At 42.4% G+C, this 24,547-nt stretch overlaps 2 protein-coding genes across 3 annotated transcripts in view; one reads left to right on the top strand and one right to left on the bottom strand.

Moving 5' to 3' along the window:
- Positions 1–1,464, bottom strand: part of ELOVL2 (ELOVL fatty acid elongase 2) — a 48,601-nt gene extending 47,137 nt beyond the window's left edge. The window contains exon 1 of the mRNA XM_054191825.1: positions 1,387–1,464. Within this exon, the coding sequence (XP_054047800.1) occupies positions 1,387–1,389 (3 nt within the window). The 5' untranslated portion in view covers positions 1,390–1,464. The remainder of the gene's footprint in view (positions 1–1,386) is intronic.
- An 8,937-nt stretch (positions 1,465–10,401) lies between these two features.
- SMIM13 (small integral membrane protein 13) lies at positions 10,402–23,696 on the top strand. 2 transcript variants are annotated; one of them, XR_008464714.1, is made up of 3 exons: positions 10,402–10,903; positions 19,826–20,115; positions 21,100–23,696. XR_008464714.1 is itself a non-coding variant. In XM_054190171.1 (2 exons), the coding sequence occupies exons 1-2, from the start codon at positions 10,828–10,830 to the stop codon at positions 20,017–20,019; spliced, it is 270 nt and encodes an 89-aa protein (XP_054046146.1). In that variant the 5' UTR covers positions 10,402–10,827; the 3' UTR covers positions 20,020–23,695. The 2 variants fall into 2 exon arrangements, 1 of the variants encoding a protein (XP_054046146.1); XM_054190171.1 differs by having other exon boundaries at positions 19,826–23,695.
- The last annotated feature ends 851 nt before the right edge of the window (positions 23,697–24,547 follow it).

A 24,547-nucleotide genomic window follows, 5' to 3' on the forward strand; every position in this document is an offset into this window, starting at 1 on the left:
GCACAGTGGATGTTAGCTGTACCAGTTACTGATAAATAATGCACATTACCTTCTGCAACAGCAGGTGTCTTGGTAACTGCTTTCGTTATATCATAAGGAATACATTATCAATGGCTGGTATTAACTTAGGTTTTGTGTAGTTATGGGAATTTGATCATATATTTTGTATTTATGCCCCACTCTATATGATAAGAAATAGGAATTCAACAACAGAGTGGAAAGTCATTCTGGGGGTCCCAGACAGCATAAAGTACTGCACCATTTCTGGTCTGTTTTGATAGGGTCTTTTCCTATTTATCATCCCAAGTCTGAGTTGATTGCAAACACATTAAATAGGAGAAAGAGATTCAAACTGATGGCAGATGGATACATGACTGAACTGGGCGGGTGAAGGAGGGAATTCAAATTGATTTTTATGCGAGGAAGGCAGAATTTACTATACAGGATGTAAAGACATTTGGAAAAAAAAAATGTTCTTAAATCATATGAAGGAAAAACTAGGTTCTATTGTTAATCAGGTCACAAGCTTTCAGCCCCACTGTACCTCAGACTTTAAGGCTGCAAAATACCTGTATAATACTGTCCCACTTTGTAAGGTCAGCGTTACACTTAATGCACTACTGTCTATAAACAGGATGAGCTCCTTTGGGGAAGTTACTATGACTGCAAAGCCACAGTGCGCTATGGGGCAATGGTCCTACTCCCTAAATAGGTGACTTAATTGTTCCACTTCAACTCTCTTAAAAGCTAAACTGGAATCTAAAACTGTATTGTTCATTCATTACATGGAAAAAAAAAAAAAAAGAAGAAAGTGTTCCACTACAGATTGCATGATTAACACAAGAGCTTCTATTAGCATGCCGCTGGGAATAATCTGTTTATGTAACACGCTCAAGCACACCTCGAAATAGAGGAGAAGGCACCTGCTTCTCTGTAAGAACACGGAAGGGCCCGGGGGCCGTGGGCGGCCCGCAGGCTCCGCAAGCCGCCTGGGGACCTGCACCCACGGGGGGGGAACACATCGCTGGCTCCCTCCCACCACCCCGCTCCTCCATCTGCCCCTCCCCGCACGCCTCCCGGCTCCCTCCCGTCCCTTCGTCGTGGGGCGGGGGGCAGCTGAAGGCGTGTCGTGTCCCGTCGTCGTCCTCCACCCCCACCCCCCAAAAAAAATAATAAATCACGCCCCAAATCTGACCCGTGGGAGCGGGTGCCTGAGAAAGAGGAGGAGGGAGGGCAGCGGGGCCCGGGAGGATCCGGGGGCACGGAGGCGAGAAGAGCAGCGGCGGCTCGTTTCCTCCCGGCGGAGGGGGGGATGCGGGGCTGCCATCACCCCGCGGGGAAAGGAGGGCAGGGTCCCCGGTGGCGGCCCGGCGGGGGGACACTCACCATGGCGGCGGCGGCGGCGGCGGCGAGGCGCTGTCCAGGGTATCGTCCGACCCGGCTCGGCTCGGCTCTGCCGGCGCTGCCGCCGCGCCCGCGCTATAAGGCGCCGCCTCCGCCCCGGCCCCGCCGCGCCCGCCCCCCGCGGCGGCCGCGGGGCAGGGGGGGGCCGCGGCTGCTCGCTGCCGGCGGCATCGGCATGTCGCGATGGGGTTCTCCGGGTCCCCGCCGAGCAGCAGGAGGACAAAGGGGATCGGGGGATGGTGGCGAGCAACGGCTCACGGTCATGGAATGGCTTGGGTGGAAAGGAACCTTAAAGATCATCTAGTTCCAACCCCCCTGCCATGGGCAGGGACACCTCCCACTAGACCAGGCTGCTCAAAGCCCCATCCAGCCTGGCCTTGAACACTTCCAGGGATGGGGCATCCACAGCTTCCCTGGGCAACCTGTTCCAGTGCCCCACCACCCTCACAGTGAACAATTTCTTCCTAATACCCAATCTAAATCTACCCTCTTTCTGTTTAAAACCATTACCACTTGTCCTATCACTAACTCCCTGATAAAGAGCTCTTCCATCTTTCCTGTAGGCCCCCTTTAGGTGTTTGAAGGCTGCTACAAGGTCTCCTTGGAGCCTTCTCTTCTCCAGGCTGAACAACCCCAACTCTCTCAGCCTCTCTTCGTAGGAGAGCTGTTCCAGCCCTCTGATCATCTTTGTGGCCCTCCTCTGGACTCACTCCAACAGGTCCATGTCTTTCCTGTGCTGGGGACTTCAAAGCTGGATGCAGTACTCCAGGTGGGGTCTCACGAGAGTGGTGCAGAGGGGCACTCGACCTGCTGGCCATGCTTCTTTTGATGCAGCCCAGGATGCAGTTGGCTTTCTGGGCTGTGAGCTCACATTGTCAGCTCATGTTGAGCTTCTCATCAACCAACACCCGCAAGTCCTCCTCAGGGCTGCAGTAGCTGAGCAGGGGAAGAGGTTAAAGATGCTGCCCTGCATCGCCCTGAGTGTCATTGTGGGTAGTGACAAAACCGTTGGCAAGATTCATTTCAGAGGGGTGTCTATTGATGGGCCAGTTTGGGAGCGGACAGGAGCACTGGCTGGCTACTGTGATCTTGACATGTCCCTGTTGCTTTTAACAGAGGGTTCAGTCAATAGCCCAGCACTCATGTTTGCAGTTGAAGTTCTCTGACCTGACGCCTTGAGTCTTTCACACACTGTCACAAAGTGAGATCGATGATGCCCTACCTACCTAATTGTGGCATGTGCCTGGAGAGCTGTCTATTAGGGATGAATTGATAAACAAAAGGTTATTTAGATTGGGTAGGGAAGAGGCAAAAATCACACAGAGCAGGAGCTACTGACCCCGTCAGAACTCTGCTACTGATATAAAACTGAAAAAGGTCAGGGAAGAGGAGAGGCTTCATGCTTGGTGGAACAAACACAAAATTTCATGCCTTCAAAACTGATTTTTGTTCTAAATGCTAACAAAGCCTCATATCTCCTATAAAACATTTATTTTAACTATCATAACTTACTGAAAATGTTGTCCTTCTTTTCCCTTGTTTTTAACATAGCAGTCTTTGGCATGTGAAATCAAAACAATCTTTCTTAAAATATTAAAATCCTTCATTTTTCTTTTATTTGCTAAATGAAAACTTGTCAAAAATGTCATGTTCATACATGCGCTCCCATTGCTGCCCTCTCAGTTCTGGATCTTCAGAGTTTTGTTCCCCAGAGCTCAGACAACAGTCTTTCCTGGTTTCAGTGGCACGAGCAGGGGAAATAAGCTAAGGGGACCATGTGTGCTGCAGGACAGGTAACATCTTCACAAACTAAAGTGTACTTGATGTATAGATAGGCTATATTTGTCCAAAATGTAGCGCTGATGTTCCACACCTCAAGTCTTCCTTCCTGGTAGGCTCTTTGTCCATGTGCTACTTCACCCCTTGCTTTCTCTTGGACCTAGACGCAGAGATACTCCAAAGGCTGTGAGAATGGCTGTTGTGCCAGGGCTGTCTGCCTGCCCAGAAATGATACTGCCAGAAGCTTCACGTGAAAGCGTGTCCTCATGTAACTTCTAGCCCACTTTTATAGATGCAGACTTGTTTGCTTGAGCTTCCAAATTCTGGCACGTTAGTCTACACTGAACTGCTGTAATTCCTGAGGTTGACCTGCCAGCCTTTCCTCTAATTCATCTTTTTGATAGGTTATTCACTTAATTATTTCTGTGTTGCTACAGACTATCTTGAAATATTGAAGAGAAATACTTTTTGATATGCATTCTGTCCCCAGAGAAGTTGTTCTCTAAGCAGAAAATTGTCCTCTTTGTCCAAGAGATTACTCTTTAGGTGCTGTAGAGCAAGGAGCAGTCTGGAAGCCGACTGACAGAGAAACTTGGTAGTAACTCGGAATGCTTCAGCCTCACAATTTTTATTCCAATTTCTTTTCAGTCCAAACAGGCTGGAGTTAGTGTGTCAAGCCAAATCCAGACCTAAGAACGTGGTAATGCAAAACATTTTTTTCTTTGTTGCTTTTCTTTGTCTGAAACAAAAGAAACATATGCTCAAGTTTGGTCAAGATGTAATATTTCTAATTTCTTGAGTTTTTTGTAATCGATACATGATATTAATACTAATTAATTTATTTTCTTTCTATAGTAGCAATTTTATTTTTTATCAAAACAGTAATGTCTCCAATGAAGACACACATAGGAAGCAAATAGGATTCTGGTGGCATCTAAAAGAAGCTGTAATAGTATTACGGATATTTTTAACACCTCTCTAATGACCTGAATTTGGAGATTTAAGGGCTGTGACAAGATTTGGATTCATCTGTTTTGTATGGAGGGCGATGCTAAGTATTTAGTTGGATCCCAGGCAGATGTCTGCCATGCACTTTAGCTTTGAATGGTTGCTGAACAGCACGCTCTGCTGAGGGGAAAGGCAGAAAAATAAGTCAACGTGTGGAAAAATGGAATCACTTAGTTCCAGATAAAATTCCCTGGAAACAAGGAGAGTACGTGGAGGCAATTAAGACAGGATTTCATTCTGGAGCGGTGCTGTTACACAACAACTACTCTTCATGGTGAAATACCACAGGGAGATAGCTTGAGTCCTGCTGGTGTAGCGGTTGTAGGCTGGACCTCATCACAAGTTACCAAGCTTACAGAACCACAGACTGGTTGAGGTTGGAAAGGACCTGTGGAGATCATCTGGTCCAACCTACCTGCTCAAGCAGGGCCACCTGCAGCTGGTTGCCCATGGCTGTGTCCAGCCAGATTTTGAATATCTCTCCATCTTAGGAGAAGCACCTTTGAGTTGCAATGACTTCACAGGGGCCGAGTCCCACTGGGTTTGCAGCTCAGCAGGAAACAGGCTGGACCAGGTACCACTGATCCAATTATCAGTAACCCTCAACTCCTGATAAGTTTCAACCAGGATAAAGCTTTAGTTTGGGAAAGAAAAGTGAAATCAGCCATGCATCCCATCACTAATCACTGCTCTTGATCACAATCTTGTCCAAAATTTGGAATTTAAACTCAGGAATAATAAACCCAGGATGTGCCTGTTTCACTAAACTGTCCTGTCAGTGCTATCTGTCCAGCTCACTGACAAAATGTCTCTTCTTTCCCTGAGCAGGTAGTTCAGATGAAAGAGGTTATCTTTCTTCTGTCATCCATTCATTTTCTAATTTTATTGGCACAGAACAATGGTTATGTACCTGAAGTGTTACCTGAATTTTTGTTAACTCTCAGTGAGTGCTTAAGAACTGTCAGTAATAAAACTGCGTGCAATCAAATCTGAGTAATCAGGCTAAAGTGAAAAGACTTCGTAATTTATCAAAACAGATTTGAAAGTTTGTCCTCTTGTTTTTCTCTGATATGGTTAGTTCTTTCTATAATGTCATTTTTCCTATGTTTTTCATTTTTGAAACTATAGCTGGTGTAATATGTCTGTACAGCTAAAGCTAAAACTTGTATTAAATTGCCAGCTGTGAAGCTGTGAGGGCATAAAATAAAAAACTAAGCCACAATAAAGTTATGCTGCAGGAAGCATTGAGTCGAACAATTGCGCAGCTTTCAGTTTTTGTAATAAATATTATGTTTTAGCACCCTCTTTTGGAACAAAGTAATACTGCCAGTATTTACTCTTAAAGCCTTTGCTAAAGCTGGAAAGCAATTGCAACGTGTCCAGGAAAAGTCCTTGGCTGCAGTCACAGACACAGTTTAGTTGTGTAGTTTGGTATTTTCTAAATTGACATAAATAGAATTTTCCCGTCCCTCCTATACTTATCATCTTTATATAAATAGTCCATATTGTTCATTTAAGTCAGCCAAGATTTGGGAGAAAATGATGGCTCCGAACCAAAAGCTGAAGCTGAGTTGTTACAAAAGACCATATTTAGATGCGCTGTTCCACATTGTCTGCTCATCTCCTCTGAGGAGCCTGCTGGCGTCAACTTGCTGGGAATTGTGGATGGACCTGAATGGCGTCTCTCACACGCGCCAGTATTAGTGCTCAGGTAGCATACGGAGGTGCCAGTCTGAGTTCATAGTCTTGATGTGCTGAGACCTACATCAGAATCCTCCTTATAGAGCTCACAGTGTGATGCATAAAGGTGTAATGCAGAGGGAAAGGGGTGGAAGGAAGCTGTTCTCTGTACTTCTGCCCTGGGAAATAGTAACGTATTAATGCCAAAAGGCAGGTAGTGGGAGGGAGGTCACCAAGTGTATTCTGAATAGAAGAAAGGGCTACACTTTGCACCTTTCACATGAACTATCACTACCTGGCTAGCTTCTGGGGTACAACTGATAGGCACTCAGGCTCCTATATGTTGTTTTGGCTAAAGTAGTTGGTATGGTTGCCATTTACACTCAAAGATAACGTATGTGCCAAGAGAAGGATTAAAAAAAATTAAGACACCATAGAACAAAATCTGCCTGGATTCCTTTAACTTGCTCTTCTTGTGTGTATTCACTTTAATGAGCATTATTTACAATAAAAGCCTTTGGCAAGACTCCTGCTTCATCAACGTATGGTGCGGATGATAATAAACAAACAGGAGGCCATGAATGATGCAAGGGTCTGGAAAAGGAGGAAAGATAATCTTGTTGAAGTGGCTGAAATTCATTTTCAGGACTAGAATACACTCCTTAGATAACATAATTTCCATGTCATTATAGGAGATCATTTAGATACCTTTTTTTCTACAATTAGTCAATGATTTTATTCTTTCTGCTGTCCGCCTCAAGGTAACTGAGTGTAGGTTTGTCAAAGTGCTGAGCACTTACAGCTTCACCCGACAACAGTGAAAGCTGTGCTGCAAATAAATTAAATGCAAGGGAAACACGAGGTTTTCCCCATATACCAGCTGAAAAGGAGGCCAAAAGGGGCACATCCAAAATCAGTTGATACTTCAACTGTATATTTCAACCTCAGTCCTCTCCCTGGTGAAGGAGGAATAATAACATCCCTCACCTTGTCTTGCTGTGCAAACACAAACACTAGTTAACTGACTGCTGTGAAACAACTGGTGAGTCTAGATTCATCGTCTCTCACACCCTGAAAATAAGGCTCGTGCCCTCAGCATCTGCATCTCTCTTCTTGTCACCAGTCTTTAGCTCTCCGATTTGCGGCATTTTGCGGCCTTGCTGCTCTGTGGAAGCAGGTCAAACGGTCTGGGGCACTGGTTGGCAGAGGCCCACTAAACGCCGGCTCACCAGCCTCGTGCTGCAGTCCCTTTGTTGCTTGATGACCTGCCCAGCCTCTTTCCTCCACCCACAAAACATATCTCCGTGCATATCTGGTCATACACACCAAGAGAGACAATGTGAAAAGTACGATCGGTGTTGAGCATCATAGGAAAAAGTATTAAATGTAGAATATTGATGGTATGCGGTGAGCAAGTGTTGCAAGATAATGGATAAAAGACCATAATGACATTATCGGTGAGTTTTTCCACCCTCTTCAGGGAACAGATGACGTATATTAAATTCTGTAACTCCATATTGCACACATACACATAAGGAAATGGGTAGAACAAGCTTAGATTTGCATGAACAGCTTTAATTCTGAACTTCAGTGATGAGAAAACCTAATCTGTCCAACACTAATCTTTTTATATTTTCTCTTTTGTGTGATTTCACAGGCTTTTGAAAAATAACAGTAACTCATGTTGTGTCTCACTTATCCCAAATGCATCATCAACAGCATTGGTATTGGCACAGGTTTCTGGCACATTAGTACATGAAATGATATGTAGCAGGACTGATGTGTACGTGTTCATATAATTTAACTTTGGTCTGAAGAATTCTTAGATAAAATACATAGAATATCATGTTCAGGGTTTTTTATTCAGATGGAAATCTGTATTTATGTTTAATTTGACACAACGGATTCCAAGTGTTCCAAATAAAAGGCTTTATTTCATGTTTTAGGAAAAATGACAAACAAAGACTATTCACCAAATCACTGGAGGCGGAAGTGTTTCTCCTTTTGTGTCATGGCTTGGTTAGTGTGTAACACCCGCAGTTACCCCTTGCCTATGCCTGTGGGGTTTGAACTTTTACCTCCTATTTAAGTGCTTCAGCCATTGTGCTAGAAAGTCTTTTCTACTTGCTTGTTGTCTGTCCTGAGGACAATTTCAGTAGTTCATCCATACTGGCCTTAAGCAGTCTGGGTCACCAAGACCAGAGGGAAAGTCTGGAGCATGGAAGATTTACCCCTGGTGGAAGAGGACCAGGTTAGGGAGCACCTAAACAAACTGGCAATCTGTAAGTCCATGGGGTCTGAGAGGTTGCGTCCACGGATGCTGAGGGAGCTGGCTGATGTCACCACGAGGCCACTCTCAATTATCTTTGAAACACAGTAGTGACTGGGAGAGGTTCCCGAAGACTGGAAGAGAGCAAGCATCACTCCTATCTTTAAGAAGGGCAAGAAGGAAAATATGGAGAACTACAGGCCAGTCGGCCTCACCTCAATCCTGGTGATGGAGAAAATCTTCCTGGAAATCATATCCGAACAGATGAAGGACAAGAAGGTGATTGCGAGTAGTCAACATAGATTTATGAATGGGAAGTCATGCCTTATCAACCTGATGGTCTTCTACAATAAGGTGATTAACTTGGTGGATGAGCTAGAGAAAGGGAGACTTTCTTTACGGTCTAGAGAAAGGAATGTTTAAATAAATAAAATTAAGGTTTTCCAAGCTGAACATATGTCAATTTAAAGGCTGTCCACCTGCCCATTTTAATATGAGAAATCTAATTGCTACCTGTTTCATCTTTATTTCCTAGTATGTTGCCTTGGATGCTATCAGGTATATTTGATCATGTATATATAATCCATGTATATGGGCCACGTATATTTATCACTCCAAAATGACTTCATTCCAAAATATTTTTTTCTTCAGTTATGGATGCTGGGTGGCTCTGCCACGCTTGGGGATGTGATGTGAATTAACTGCTATTAGTAAAACAGTTTGGAACTGTAGGGTGATGTATATGAAATATTTTAATAGCCCTAAAATGTGGCAGCTACTTTACAGCAAAGAGAAAGTGGTGGTCCCATATCCAGAGAACTTACTCTAACTGTAGATGATACACAAAAAATCAGAGAAGCAGAACAGTGTGGCTAGGAGGGAACTTAAATATTTCTCAAAAGTTAATATGGTACTAACTGTTACTGGTTTGCTGTTTGCTTGCAATACAGAAGAAACTTGGCTTAAGTGTGTGCAGCAACTGCTTAGGCTAGAATTAGAGTGATATTTAAATATCAGGAGACGTGTCAAAGTATAAAGTTATTGAGAAATAACCGAAAATATGTTTCAGGTGAAATTATACTTGAAAATTACATTCTAAATAGGTTAGGCAGGGTATTAAACAGGGCTGGGAATGCTGGGAGAGAAGGCTAGGAATGTAAAGAGAGAATTTGATTTGGTGAAGTGATAGCAACCTTAAGAATGGGAATTGGGAATTGTGTGTGCGGGTAATTTGGGTTTACGGGTATCTTGAAAGGAGGCGGCATGTGGCATGCTCAATGAGCAGGAAAAACAGTAAGAATTTTTAAAATCTCCTCTTTTAAGTAAAGCTAAATAATCTGTGAAAGAAACACAAAGGAGAATGGGATTAGCTTTCTCTGACATCTCACTGCAATGGTGACATCTTCATGGGAAATCAGGCTTCTGTAGTAGTGGACTTAAACACACGGATTTTCACTAGTTTTAGAAACATTAACCAGTATTTCTTACACTAGAAAGGATCCTGTGCTAAAGGCAAAGTCCATATCAGGCTCAAGATTATCTCATGCTTATCTCACAATTCCTGGAAGATATTATTTCCTCAGATTTCTCTTAAGGGGAAAAGACCAGCTTTGATGTATTGCTGCAATGTCAACAGAGGGCAAGAGCCAAGGTCATGTGGAATTTGAACCACGCTGGGCTGGCACGGAGGTAAAAAGGCTGCCTTGGCTAAGGCCCGGTAGAGCCCTGCTGTCCCCTTATCGACCAAACAGGGGGGAGCACGGGCAGCAATGACAAGAGGGACAAAGAGGAACCGGAGACCAGGTTGCCCCATCCTTACGAGTGACCTAAAGCACTGCAGAGGAAGCAACCTGTCCTACACAGCTTCTCTTCTGCTCAGCGCTTCAGCCACCGCCGCACCCGTTTTACCACACCGGCTGCACCCCTCTGCCTCACGCAGCCATGACAGGCCGCGGCCCCCCGCCCAGCCAAGCCAAGCCTGCCTTCACTCAGCGCCGCCTCATCCAGCTGCGGTTCATCCCTTCCCCAGGCGGCCGGGCCCGCTGGGGAGGAGCCGCTGCCGACCTACCCTCGGCCTCCCCCGCGCCCGGCCGCCGGCGGCCGTTTGGCGCCGCGCGGGGGCTGCGGCGCGCGGGGCACGCCGGGAGTTGTTGTCCGCCGTCCCGGGGGTGCCCGCTCGCTCCGGCGGGAAGCGAACTACAACTCCCAGCATGCACAGCGCTCCGCCACGCGTCACCGCGGCGCGCCTGAGGGCCCGCCCCCCGCCGCCGCTCTTCACGCCGGGAGGAGGAGACGAGGCTGGGGCTGCTGCCGCTGGCTCAGCCTGGGTCTTCCCGGCTACTCTCGCCCTCCCGGCTGGGCCGCGGAGCTGCCCGCTCCCTTCCCCGGAGGTCAGCGGGCAGCGATGCGAGGCGCGGCCTCCTCCTCCCCATAGCCGCCGGCGGGCCTTTGCCCTCGCCTCAGCCCCGGCGGCGCCTGAGGGGGCCCCGCCGCGGGCTGACCCGCCGAGGGGCCGGGCGGGCCCCCCGACGGCCCCTGGCGCCCCTCCCGCAGGGCTGAGCGGGCCCTGACGGTCGCTAGTGGGCCTGGGCCCAGCCCGGCCGAGCGGCGGGGAGGCGTCTTCGAGGAGAGCCCCCCCCGCCTCGCCGCTGCCGCCGCCGGCGGCGGGGGGGCGAGCGGCCGGCGCCATGTGGCAGAGCATCGGGCTGACCTTGCTGGTGATCGTGGCCACTCTGGCCTGCGTGCTGCTCTTCATGCTGTGCGGTGAGTCCCGCCCGCTCCCCTCGGCTGGGGAAGACGGGGGTGGGGGGTGCGCGGAGGAGCGGAAGGGCCGGGCCGGGCCGCCTTGGGTGTGCAGTGCCCCTGTCTTCCGCGCTTCACCCCCGCACCCGCTCTCTCAGTCTCTGGTGGTTCCTCTTTGCTCAGATTGACTGAAGGAAATGAAAGGGCGCCGTGCCCCGCGGTGTGGGGGAGCGTGTGCGGTTCGCAGCGCCCCCTTTTCTTTGTTTCCAAATAATTTTGAGCCTTGAAATGCTTCCTAGAGCTCAATTCCGTGACTAATCTGTAGCTGACAGCCTTTTTGGTGAACAGACTACTGAGCACTCGCTTCCTGCAGCTCTGCCTAGGTCTGAAATGCCAGTGCATGGAAGTGGTACCCAACAGCTTTTGACATAGCTTTGCTGGACTAGATTGAGAGCAGCTCTTGGGAGGTTTTTTTTTTTTTTTTCTTATGGGGATCTAAGACTTGGACTTACTTTAATGAAGAGGCAAGGGTTATTTCAATAGGAGGCACGACTTGCTGGTCTGTTAGTGTTCTTGGAAGGAATCAGCAGTGTAGTGTGTGTGGGTGTTGTGATCAATATACTGAATTTAGAGCTCTAAAAAAAAACCCAAAACCCGCACCCCAAAAACGCCATCACCAAACTCCCACTATGCCATAGCCTGTGCTGAAAGGCCTGCAAGATAGAAAGCAAATGCCTGGTGGATTTATAAGTGATTTTTGAAAACTAAGGGAATAAAGTGAAGACTCAGCTGACATTTAATACTTAAAAATACCCTGTTAATGGTGGTCAGAACAGCTGAGCATTGTGAAAAGATTTTGCAATATCAAGGAACTGGACAGTAGAATGGGAGGTGAAATCCAGTATTAACATATATGGAGTAATGCCCATAAGAAGTGTGAAATATATGCATGTATAATTTATGTGGAGAAATATAATGGCTTCAAACTGAGCTCCTACTGTTCCAAAGAAAAGACTGGCTGCAGTAGTTGCAAGCATTTCTCCAAAATATCTGCTTAATGCTTTGTAGCAAACAAATAGACAAATAAAACATTAGAAGTTTAAAATAAAATAGAAAATGACATTATATTGCTACAGGAATCTACCATGTGCCTGTGTCTCAAACCATGTATTTTCTTATTAAAGTGTTATTTAAAAAAAATAATAATCCCAATTTCTTTTTAGAAAGGTAGGATGGTGAGAGCTATGTAAAGATTTCTGCGTGAAGAATCTCTAAAGAGATTAGATCTGTCCAGCCTGGAAAGCAGATGATGAGAGGAATAGTGATGGTTATTGTGTAGAATGAATTGTGGTTATTGTGTAGAATTCTACACAATTATAATTATGTAGAATGAAAAAGGTGAACTGAGCACGGTTGTGAAATTTCATCATTGTAGAGGAATTGGAGTACATAAAGTTAAATGATCAGGCTTAAACCAAAAGGTTTTCTTTTACACGGTGGGGAAATAAACTACAAGTTCATTAACATTAACAAAGAATATTTTGGATGCTGGAACTTTTATCGTTTAAAGTTCACAGAAGAAAGGAAAACGTCTTTAAGCCATAGTACTAATTAGTAAAGCAATTTCTGAGATACAGACAACTGGGACTGCAAGGGTATATGAGGGTGCACCTTGTGTACATTGCCTGGTCTTGTGCTCTTTTCCTAGGTGCCCTGTACTGTCTGTTACCTATTTAATGGTGACCTTAGTGGATATTTATTCTGAGTGGGTTTTTATTCAAGTTTCTGTGTGCTCATGAGGTTGTGTCTGTCCACTTTTCATCTTTTAGAAGATGAAACATGGTACTTGCTAGGCTTTTTTATGTTTTTAGAGTATGTGTATGAAATATTTGCTTACTCTCTTGCTGAAAGATTAAAACGATTTTGCAACATGCTGTTCAAAATGAGAAAAAAGGACCACTTTCTCCAGGCAGGCCTTTCTGCTTTTGTCTGTATGTGACAAATGGAATTGAGATGCTAGGAATCTCTTTAACTTTGCCTGCTAACTTAAAGATCTCTCTAGTACTTTCTTGCTTAAAGAGAGCAAAAGTAATTAATAAATTTTATTTTTAGGTGGCTTATAAATACTTAGCACCTTGGAATTCTGTATTATACATTCAGCTTGGATTCAGTGAATACTTTGCTTTGAATCATTTGTTGTATTTTACTTTGAACAGTATCAGAGCTTACAATGATTGCTAAAAGTCACCTGGATTTCAAAAGTACTGAACACAGGAAGCTGACATGTTCATTTTTTTTGGGGGGGGAATTGAACTGTTACCCTGTTAGAAGTGACTCAGTAGGATTTGATAATGATTTGCAGTATTCGCAATTATTTTTTCCCATCATACAGCATTTAATAATTAATATTGGTACACTCCTAGTTCTTTTGCCGTGATTATTAATAGAAAATATTAAAGGAAAACAGTGTCAAAAACACTACTAGAAAAAAAACTGTGTACAAGCAACTTCCAATTTAACTATCTGTGCCAGTGATAGGCAGTTTCTTACTCGCCTTCTTACCTAGAGGTCTCCAGTCTTTACAGGCTGTTAGACTCCCAGGGAGACTGAGTGCTATGTATGAAAGGATATGAGTAAATGCTGGCCAGTAAGACATACAAATTAATGGACAAACCTGACACAAGAATGGCTGGATATAATCTTGAGTAAGGTTAATCCGATAAGAATATTTTACAACCATCTGATAAGAGATATTGAAACAACCTTATGAAGAGGATTTACAGGGTCAAGAGCCTAAAGAGCTGTAACTTGGATTTTGAGTGGCTTGTAAAAGGACTCACGGTGTGACTGATTGCAAAGTACAGTAGACTTAATTATCCAGGAGACACCCTAGGATCACGTGGATTTCTGCTGCTTATCGCAAACATAGAATCGCCTCGGTTGGAAGGGACTTTTCAGCTCATCTCTTCCAAACATCAACCTAACTCTGACAAAAAACGTCACTAAACCATATCTCTAAGCACTATGTCTGCCCATCTTTTAAATACCTCCAGGGATGGTGACTCAACCAATTCCCTGTCATAAGTGCTATCAGAACTTAAATAATGGGGAGAAAATGTCACTTCAGAATAAATGATAAAAGTAATAGACAAAATTCAGGGCATGAACTATAAGAAGTTATTTGGACCAGTTCTTCAGCCATGTGAAAAGCAAATGTTTATACCTGAACTAGGCATTTATGTCTATGAAAGTACTTTGAATAAATGACCTGATTTCATTTTCTTTTAAACATTTCTGGATGCTTGCAACTGCTACTTTCAATGTTAATCTGAATTTGTTAGGAAGCACACAAGGCTTGCAGCTAGCAACGTCTCTATTTGTAACCTGGTCACATCTGACATAGAAACCGTTGAGGGACTGTAAATAGCAATTTTTCAGTTGCTCTTTTAAAAGTGGGACTGAAGTAAGTTGCTTCCACTTCCCCCCCCCTACACCTTTTCTGATACATTTTTTCCCCGCCCTCTGGTTTCTCTCTGGTGGTCTCATTGCTGCTTTTCTGTATTACATGTTCCTCTGCAGATGGGAGGAATTCATGCATATAGGATAAGATAAAATACCAGCCAAAGTCAAAGTACTGCTTATCGCTGTGTATTTGTTTTAGTTTCCCAATGTAGTAACTCATGGAGCCATGTGAAACTGCGGAAGTGCCTTCACTGGAACAGATGGAAGCATTCAGCTCATTTGGCGAGTGAGGTTAATAAGATGTGGCTTGAGAGATGTGACCTTAAAACAAAAATCATGGAACTCAAAGTGCTTAAAGCGTGTGGTTTGCTTCACAAGTTGGAATTCAGTGGCAGATAAGAAAACACTCGAGCCCTAAATTCTACCTGAGTAACTTCTCTTTAATGCTTCATTTGAATAGTTTTGTAATTATCTTAAATGAGTGGATCTTGTAAAATACTTCAAAAGATGAGGGAAGTCACGCTTGCTTAGACCAGCAATAAAGAGAAGATACCCTTTAATTTGAAGTTGAGTTTTGAAACTGTTATAAATGGGAGATCGGAAGAGAGTGAGTTTCCTTGTGATCTGTCAGCAAGCAGCAAACGTGTTGCAGTAAATGGGACCACGTTTAAGGAGCTGTGCAGAACCAAGCACTGTATCACCTGATGTCTTCTCTTATTCCAGTATCAGAGTAGTGTATGCTTCCTTCAGTCTGATCTTCTCCATAGCAAAGCTGTCCACTAAGGCGGTATATTATCTAAGTCTTAAAAACAGCACAGCATTAAAATGACTTGTCCGTGGTCACAGAAGAAATCTTACACAGAGCTCTGTAGAACCCTGTTCTCGCAAATCTCAGGTTAACATTTAGAGCCCCATGCTCTTCCCGCCCCGAGCTATAGCTGCTTAGTATTTTCTGTGGTGGACACTTCAGCATTTGAATACAGGCAACATTTACCTTGGTAATAACCCAGTTCTAAATTGGTCTTCATGTGCTGGAGTAGTAGCATCCTATTTTCAAATCAGTAGGGACGCAGAGGTAAAATGATCTTGCAAGACTGCACCAGGAAGTCCATAGTAGCGTCAGAAATAGAAGCCAGATTTTCAGACTGTCTTGCACCGTTACTGTATCGCCTTCCTTCCTTTCTTTGTTTCATTTGTATTTCACATAAGAAAAATCAGGTTGCTTTACCCCAGCACATCATGTTAGCCCTGTTTTTTTTGTTGTTGTTTTGTTTGCTCCTCCTCCTCATTTAAATAGAAGAGGAGAATGTGTTCCAGTATAGAAATCTCCCTCTTCTCAACTTTTGCATACAAGCCAGTATAAGGTGAAGGAAATGGACAGACCTGAGACTTGTACACCTCACCTTTTGAAGGGGAGTGATGTTGTAGTCAGATTGCTTTGTTTCTTTCCCCTTTACAAAGAACTAAGCACAGGTGTGGGAAGTAACAGAAAATGTAGCTTTTGATGAAACGTAGTCAAATCATAAAATCTGTTTAACATCCTGGTATTACATAGGTGTTACATACATCTGTGTATGAGTCAGTAAAAGAGGCTTTGACTCATGGTGCCACCTTCACAAACACATTGCCTCATGATTTATGAGGGGTTGACATACTGATGTCTCAATACCAAATGTGGCTTAAATGTCTTCGGATGGCACCTGGCTGTGGCGTTTTAAGTGAGACAGTGATTCCCAGCTTCTAGTGAATACTAAACTCTGCAAGGCTGGGAGCTGCTATTTTACCTAAATGCAAAATACTCTCTGTATTCTGCAACTTCTTTCATCAATTAATGTAGAAATGTTATATGTATTATAGTCTGCATATCGTCACTGCTTGTTTGCTGAAGATTTATTATGGGTATGGTGTTTGACTTCCCCAGGTTCAGTTGAGCTAAGAATGATTCGAAAAGGTAAATCAAATGGCTAAAGAAAATAAAGTAAGCACTGGAAGACTGATTTAAATCAAATATTTTGTGTGTGGTGAAGTTAAGCCAGTAGGACTTCTTTGAGAGTGGCTTGCCTGAACAAACTGGAAGCATTTAAGGTGCAAACTGGTGGTATCAGTTACCTGTTCAGAAAGAGCTCTGCAGCAAAATCATTGCAAAGCTAAACTGAGCTGCATAAAGACAAGACTGCACAGAAATGCCCACTTTCCTCTATTGTGTATTTTAAATTACTTCACAATTACTTTATTTGTAAAAATATGTTATTATTTAGTGTATTTTAGCATACAGTTCTTCAGTATGGCATGATGTCGGGTGTTACCATTTTGCAATGTTCTTGAGAGGCTGTGAAATTAATAGAAAATGCATTGTCGTCTGGTTCAGAAGTAACTCAGTACTGTGAATCTGCCTCCAGGCTTTGTCTGTGTGTGTGGTTTTATTGAATGGTGTATTTAGTTGATATTGTTGTTGGAGAGAGTTTCTCTTAAGCAGAATAATTTGTTCTTTAGTAGTCTGGTTATTTCCAAGGAAATTCTAAATTCTTACTTAAGTGTTTAGTAGCAGTGAAGCGACAGGGAGTCTCAGCTGAAGAGGCAGTCTTAACTTGATTCAGACAAGTGTGTTTATTTTGGGAATTATTTTTATTTTTTAACTTTTCATCCAAGCTGGCTCTGTAACTAGAGCAAGTGAAAGAAAGAAATCGTTCTACTTTGATTGTCTTGTACCTAAATGTCTCTGGTACAGGCTGGGAGACCTTATGAGGTTTTGAAACTCTAGTTTTCAAGCCTGGTTATCTGCCCACTATTATTGTTGGCTAAGCCTGTTGTAATTTTCTTTTCAGTGCATTGTGTTGTGGTTTGTTTCACCTGTCTGTTATCATTGGTCTGGTTGTTTGTTGACTATAACCAGTCCTCTTGGCTGATTATTCACACTGTCTTGTTTGTCTTTTAGGCTAGAGAGCTCTAAAGTCTGTTTATGGCACTCAGTATTTTGGATACTCAGATCATTGTGCTCTAACTCAAACCAAACGTAGAAAAAAAATTAATGCTGCTTTTCATGAAGTGTCTGCAAATGAACTGTGAATGTTCTTTAGTATTATAATTCTGTGTTAAGTGATAGATTCTGTTTGCAGTGATAGAGGAAGCATATGGTTGGCTTTATGTAGCCTAAGTTAAAATAACTTGACTTAATGGAGTATTTATTTGTGCTAAATATATTCAAGTTATGGTTCTGTAAAGTGCCCTATAATTCTTTTTTTTGGGGTGGCCATGAATATTTTTTTGTTCCTTCCCCACCCCACCCCCCCACCCCCCCGCTGTTGTCTGGAAGAAATGTCTGTGTCACAGTAATTCACTTTGTGGGTGTTTTAGGTAAGATTTAAAAAAACAACAACAACCAACCAAAAACCCCCAAAACAAAATCCCAACCAAACAAGCTGAGAGTTCTTCCCCACACACATAATGCTTCAGTGGACTTAGCAAATGTTTACCGCATGCTTTTCATGCACTTCTAAGTCTGGTGTCCTAAACTTTGTCACCAAATTGGGGAGCAGAAGACATTTTTAAATAGCTTGTAATATTCTGTGTAGGTCTCATTTCTTGCAAGGTTCTTATATTCATTTGCAGTATTTCATGCCTTTTGTTGCCCATGTGGACTAGAAATGAGTGTGTGTTTTAGAAATTTGATTACTCTTTAATGAGGTTTAGATCTGTGAGAGAAATGGATTGATGTACAATCTTCAGAATGGATTGATTTATGATCTTCAGAATTCACAAAGCATTGTTGGTCCCAGAGACCTGAAATACCCCTCAATGGACAAAATTTTCAAAAAGCAGCTACTTCAATTTTTCACCTGTAGATATGAAAGAGAGAGAGACAGCAAAACCAGGCATCTGCCACTGAGGTTTTTTTCTAGGTGCAGGGGGATTTAATGCATTTGTGGGACGTCAGATTCAATTTAATTACAAATCATTTAAAGGTTTATGTATTAATGGAAAAGGACATGCTTGGTGTGGACTTCAGGAATTGATTTAGATCATAAAAGGCTGTCATATAAAAGCTTTCCTCCAAATCTCCTCAGCAGCAGAGAAGTTAACGGCAATTAAAACTCTGCAGGATGTGAAAAGTATTCCAGGAGGGAAGGGAAGGGTGGGATCTTGTTTCGTCCTAAGCAATGGCCTACTCCTATTAGCATGATTCTGATGGCAGAAGAAGAAAAATAGCGGTGCTGTGGTTACACAATTGCTACTTGTTAGTATTTCTTCCTCTTCCCTGATATGCCCCTGTTGTCCATGCTCAGAAGTCTGTTTGCTGGCAGCTGTGTAATTGGAAGGATGGGTTTCCCTAGGTCTGTGAAACACTGCTCTTAGTATTTGTGTAGGTCAGCAGTATGGGCTTGGATAGCAAGACCTTCTGAACAGAGAATGGGAGTATTAATTTTTAGCTTTATGCAAGACAGATGGTTTTTGGTGTTGCAAATGATCCTTATATAGCATATGTTTTCAAATAGCTGTTTTACATTTTGTACTGCTTAACTGTGTATTTCACAGAGATGTTGCACTCTTGTTCTACATATGGTGAAACTTGACTGGTTGGTTAGAGGGAAAGGGATATCACTAGTTCTCAGCTGGGTAAAACTCGATCTGCCTTGACCTAAATGCTTAGGTAAGGGAGACCTTTTAAAAGGAATATTCTGATTTAGGTTTAGATATACTTATATCTGCTTTTTAAAATTCCTTGGCTACCTTATACAAGAGAGAGGAGGAGGTGGATCATAAATATTTTTCAAGAGAGATTCTAGAAATGTGACTGTCTCAGCTCTCTGCTTGCATAGTTTTGGGAGCAGAACACAAATTTACCAGAGAATGTTAGTTTTGCTTTAATGCGGTGAGGGAACACTTTGAATTTTGGGGATGTGGTCTTTTAGTGAACATGATAAGAAAGACCTTGTGCATTTCAGTATAGGATTTATTCTAAATATGGTATTCATTTCAAGATCTCCACAAGTGTGTTATAGCAATTATGTAGTGCAGCTTTTAAAATGTGGTTTTCAGAATGATGTGCTCACTGAATGAGGGTAGAAATCCTATTGCTGCCTCTTTACACTGCCTGTGTAATGAATCCTGAGCCCTTTTTTATGTATAACCACAGAAGTTCCTTTTCTCCTGACAGGTATGACCTTTGTCTGTTTAATGGTGATCATCCACCTACTGCTTGCTGTGGCAGTACAATTTGGAGTGTGTAGGTCCTTGCCTGCAGCTTAAATGTTTGCTTCCAGATGAGGACAAACTTTATCAAGTTGAATTGGTATTTATAGGACTGTTGAAAGGAGTGGATGTGTTGTGGAGGGGTGTTGGGGTTGAGAGTTGGCAATTAGAGTATGGGAGCTGATCACTCTTTCCACACACACCCCCCACTTCACTGGTATGCTTTACCCAAGAGCTGACTAGCAATTTGTATGAAGAAACTAAGCAGTGCTTTCTTTCTTTCTCCTGCAGGCTGGTACGTGGTCTGGCAATTGTTTTTGTCTAAATTCAAATTCCTGAGAGAATTGATAGGTGATACGGGGTCCCAACAGGGAGACAACGAACCTTCAGAGGCTGAAGCTGAACAGGAGACTCCACCCTCGCCTCAGAGAGGTAGACAGAAATCTGCTCGGCAGCGAAGGGCACCTACAGAAGACACAACTTAAAGTACTCCATTGAACTTCTTACTAATTATGAATGGTTAAGCACCTCTGCACTGTGTCGTTCAGTGGTTTGATCTTATTGGAAAACTGACTTAAGAGGTAATACTAATACCTGTGGACCTTGACTTCTGAACTACCAATGTATGCTACTTCAGTAGAGGTTCAGGGAGGGCTTTAGCACCAAGTCATAGAATGCTGGAAGAAAGGAGGGGTGGAGAGAAATCTCCATGAGAAAAACGCTGAGCTGCTGTAGCTCCTATCTCCACACACAGATTTAAAACAGGTCCTGGACCATAGGCTTAGCCTTTGCATTAGTCTGAACATAGTAAACATTTCAGACTTGAAATGGTTTCTAAATTATTTTTTCTTTACAGCACTGTAACTGCATATAGTGAAATTGAGTTTTATTTCCTTAGCTATACATGAATATATATTTTTTTTTTCAACCTTGAGAATGCATGTGAACTTGGAAAACGGTCGAAAGAATATCCTGCATTAGAAAGTATTCTAAAGTGAGATTTTTAGTTATGTTCTTAGAGATATAAAAAGTATAAATGAAATATGAAAAATCACTATTAGATGCACATGATTTGGAGGTTTTTATTATCTCCTTTTTAAAAAATGAAAAAGGCAAAAAAAGGAACCAGGTGGTAAGGCCTGTTTTCTTGCTTTTGGCGTAAGAAAGGTTACAGGTTAAACAGTCCTGCTAGGTTCTGTATGTTTTTCCTGAACCTTTTACTCTAAGTCCAACTTATGTTGGAGAGGGGGGGGTGCCTAGGTTATGTGCTCGCTGTTTAGTATTCTGAAGTGTCATCTTTGGTTTTTGGATACTAAGCACTTCTCTAGTTCACTTTGTATACCTTTACATCAGGTATATGTTACCTGACATAACTTCTTTCCTGGACCCAGTTAAGGCATTCTGACCAATTTGGTAGACGTCACTGTAACACTTTGATAGTGTTATGGCAATGAATTTGGTACCTCATGTTTGCTGGAGGACTTACTGATTTTTACCAGTAATAAGCAGTTGCTCCTGTTTTCTTTGAGAGTGAGTTACGCAGCTATTTTGACACTTCACTACAGAATGAAGAGCTACACTTCTCTTTATCCATCAACTCTGAAGATTGATGCATGAGATCTTTGGAAAGAGGAGGAACATGCATGTACCACCTCTGATGCGTGTGTGAGAGAGCGCTACTGACATGTCTTGCCATGAACAGTTTCAGTTTTCTCTCAAAGCTTGGTTATGTGGTGGTGTTTGGATCATTGTTCCCTGTATAAAAACTTTGAAACAGGACTACAAAATTGGTCTTCTACTTTCAGCTGTTAAGAAATTTAAACCTATGACTCCCAGACTGGTGGTTTGGTTCATTTATATGGCTAAAAGCAGCAAAATGCAGCTTTTTTCATCAAGTTGGCCTACATCTGGGAAAAGAGCACTCTTTTAGTGCCTTTATGTTTTAATTTGTCATCTGTGAATACTGTTCAAAAGCTAATGAGAGCATTCATTTCATAAAATGATTTGGATGTTTCAGTATTAAAATATATAAGATCAGCCCTGACCTTTCTTTGGAGTCTAAAAGTCTTTGTTTCGTTTACTAGCATGTATGTATAAGCAATCTTTGTATTACAGGGTGGCAATTTCAAGAAGGATTAGGCAGTGCTGTGCACATATCCTCTAAACACATGTAGAAATATTGATAGTCTCTTTCCTCTATCCTGTCTGCTTTCAAGGGAATGCCTAATGATGTTTTTTTTTAATTAGTAAAATTCACATTTATTCAAACTGAGCAAAAGCAATCAGATTCTATTCCCTGCTGCTTTCAGTTGTTTGCCTTGCACAACTTACACAGACACAAGGATATTGTGACATTGTTTTTTCACATGATGAGACTTTCACTTTATCAGGGCTAAGCAAGTACTGGGACATTTTTCTTAAGAAACATCTTTAGCATCTTTGTCTCGAGCTTTGCTAATATAGGCTTACAAATAAAGATTTTTTTTTTTTTTTTTTGTACTGACATAGGATGTTGACACTCCACTGCACTTAAATTTAACCTAGACTTTACTGCACAGGAGATGGCAAAAGGCTGGTGTCTGTAGTCTCCCTGGCTGAGATAAGTAATAGTTAGCTCAGTCTCTGCTTCTAGTAGCTGTGAAGAAATGTGAAGTTTCAGCAATATACATAGCTAGTCAGGGTAGCTCTAAAGGTGTAAGAATCAAGACTCTGGAGCAAGTTAATGAAGGAAAAATCCATGTGGATTTGAATGCTGACACTGATCAAATATGCAATAAGATGGATGTGGAACCTCTGGGTAGCTCATCTGCTCTGGCCAAACAACTTCCTTCTCCCTTCCTTGCTGTACGTAGGTGTACATTTCACTCCCCAAAGTTATTTTCAGTCTTTTTTTTTTTTAAACAGCTGATGCTATTTTTTTTTTAATGTCGCTGTGATATAGCTGCCAATAATGCTGTCTGCCTAGTGCATAACTTTAATGATCTTATTAGTAGCAGGCCAAAGGTTTATATTATGTGGTTTGGAAGAATTTTGGAATGCTGATGTCTTCTGTCAATGCATAATTTTTCCTGAAGGAGTCTGTAGTAAAAATCTTTGTACAGGGCACTTCATGCAAACCTGTAAATGCAAAGCTATACGTGTGAAAGCGTACTTGTGATAAGACCTGGGTTGTGATTGCTGGCAGTCCGATATACTCATGTCTTTGAATATTTTTACCAATGTACTTAAACGTTACTGGTGGGTAAGCGCTTAACTCTGAATTGTCCCATTCAAGTCTGAAACCTTATGAAGGCAACAAGTTACACAGTTGGTCTTGTTTTGTTTAGTAGGATCTATTTTTAAAACTGTTTATTGCCTTATTGTTGCAACTATTCTCTTGAATGTATTTTGGGTTCTTATTTTAAATATAGTCATATCACCTTTGTTGCAGGGGCTGTGTAACTTTGAATAAGCAGTAATTACCTATGTTGTATGTGACAGCTAATTGAAAACAGTTACTGCAATGAAGGCTGGAACAAACAGTGTAGACTGGTGGAAGAAATACAAGAGCTGTTGCTAAAAGTTGAGTGGTGTAAACAACTCTGTTCATGCTGAATTGTATAATTCAGACCTGTTAGGGAGCCACTGAAGTTATTATTGTGGTGATTTAATGTTTGCCCGTGAGGCTAATTCTATGCAGTTCATCCACTAAGCACTGCTGCTGTAGCTATTTGCAGTAAATGCCATATACTGTGCCGCAATGTGTGAGCAACTTGCTGCTTAATATCAGGTTTTACACTGAACTAGACCTCTGTGTGTACTTCTATTTTGTTTGGAAATGACCAGCATAAAGAATGTGTTCAGTGTGGTCATTTGCTTCTTCAGTGTTACAATACTGTACCTAAAGCTTCTGTGGTTGTCTGTTTTCATCGTTAACTGTTCTTTTAACTGACTGCACAGATGAAAAATAAAGTAACCAGACTTGATAGGAATATTTGACCTGAGTGGATTTCTGACTTTTTTTTTTTTAAATGGGATTTTGCCTGTAGAATAAGACTTCTTGTTTGAGTGTGCAACACTGCAAAAGAAGACTTGTCAAAAGTCACATTCTACCTGGTGTAATACCTACAGATTACTTCATTTTAAAGGGCAGGTTGGGGTATATCTTGTAGAGCAGTCATTTTCAAAGGTGTTTTGTCTGCCTTGTCCTTGAAAGTTGTCATTTCATTTTAGCAGTTAAAAAACCCAAACAAACACCAAACCCAACAAAAATGAAACCACCTCTTCCCTCCTTCGTTCTTGATACTTTTAAGATTGGTTGTAGACTTCTTAGTTTTTCTAAAAGTAAGTATGTTGGTAAAGTAGGAAGTTCTTTTGGAAATGAAGATGTACGGGAGAAGGAAATGAGAACATATTTCATCCCTATTTGCTTCTGTTAAGTAAAATGCGTACAAAGTGTTATCTCTGAAAGCTGGATAGAATGAGGCTTTCTCACACCGCTTCTAGGCTGCCCGTGAGAAGGGTTTGCATCTGGTCCAGTGCTTATGTTGACATGTAGTGATGTTGGACCCTGCTTTGAGCAAAGGGAATGGCAAGATGGACCTGTGGCTGGGCGGAGGAGCACCATGGAATGAACAGGACTAACCAGCACTAATTTCTGAGAGCTTTTGGGGTGTAGTCACCTTTGGAGGAGGTACTGCTATGGAAATATGGGGGAGAAGTCTCTTAAAGGCAGGAGACCTCTTTCATCAGTAGAATTCAAACCAAGACTTAACACCCTGGGTTTTACAAATGGGGACACTGAGGTGAAATACTGCATCTTGGGCTTTATTTTCCTGCATTTCTATTCCCAGGGCTTTTCAGCTTCCACAAGGGGAAATGGATAATACAAATATTCCTTTAGCTCTGGTAGCAAAGAGGCCCTAGTAGCTACAGGAGGATGGAATGGGGCCATAATGCAGTCACTTTGGAGTCATTGTCAAAGTATTGCACATACCCTTTGTGGTGTTTCTGCCTCTGTGAGCCTGCTGTGTG

Source organism: Rissa tridactyla, chromosome 2 (assembly GCF_028500815.1).
Source record: "Rissa tridactyla isolate bRisTri1 chromosome 2, bRisTri1.patW.cur.20221130, whole genome shotgun sequence".
In the NCBI taxonomy this organism is placed as follows: Eukaryota; Metazoa; Chordata; class Aves; order Charadriiformes; family Laridae; genus Rissa; species Rissa tridactyla.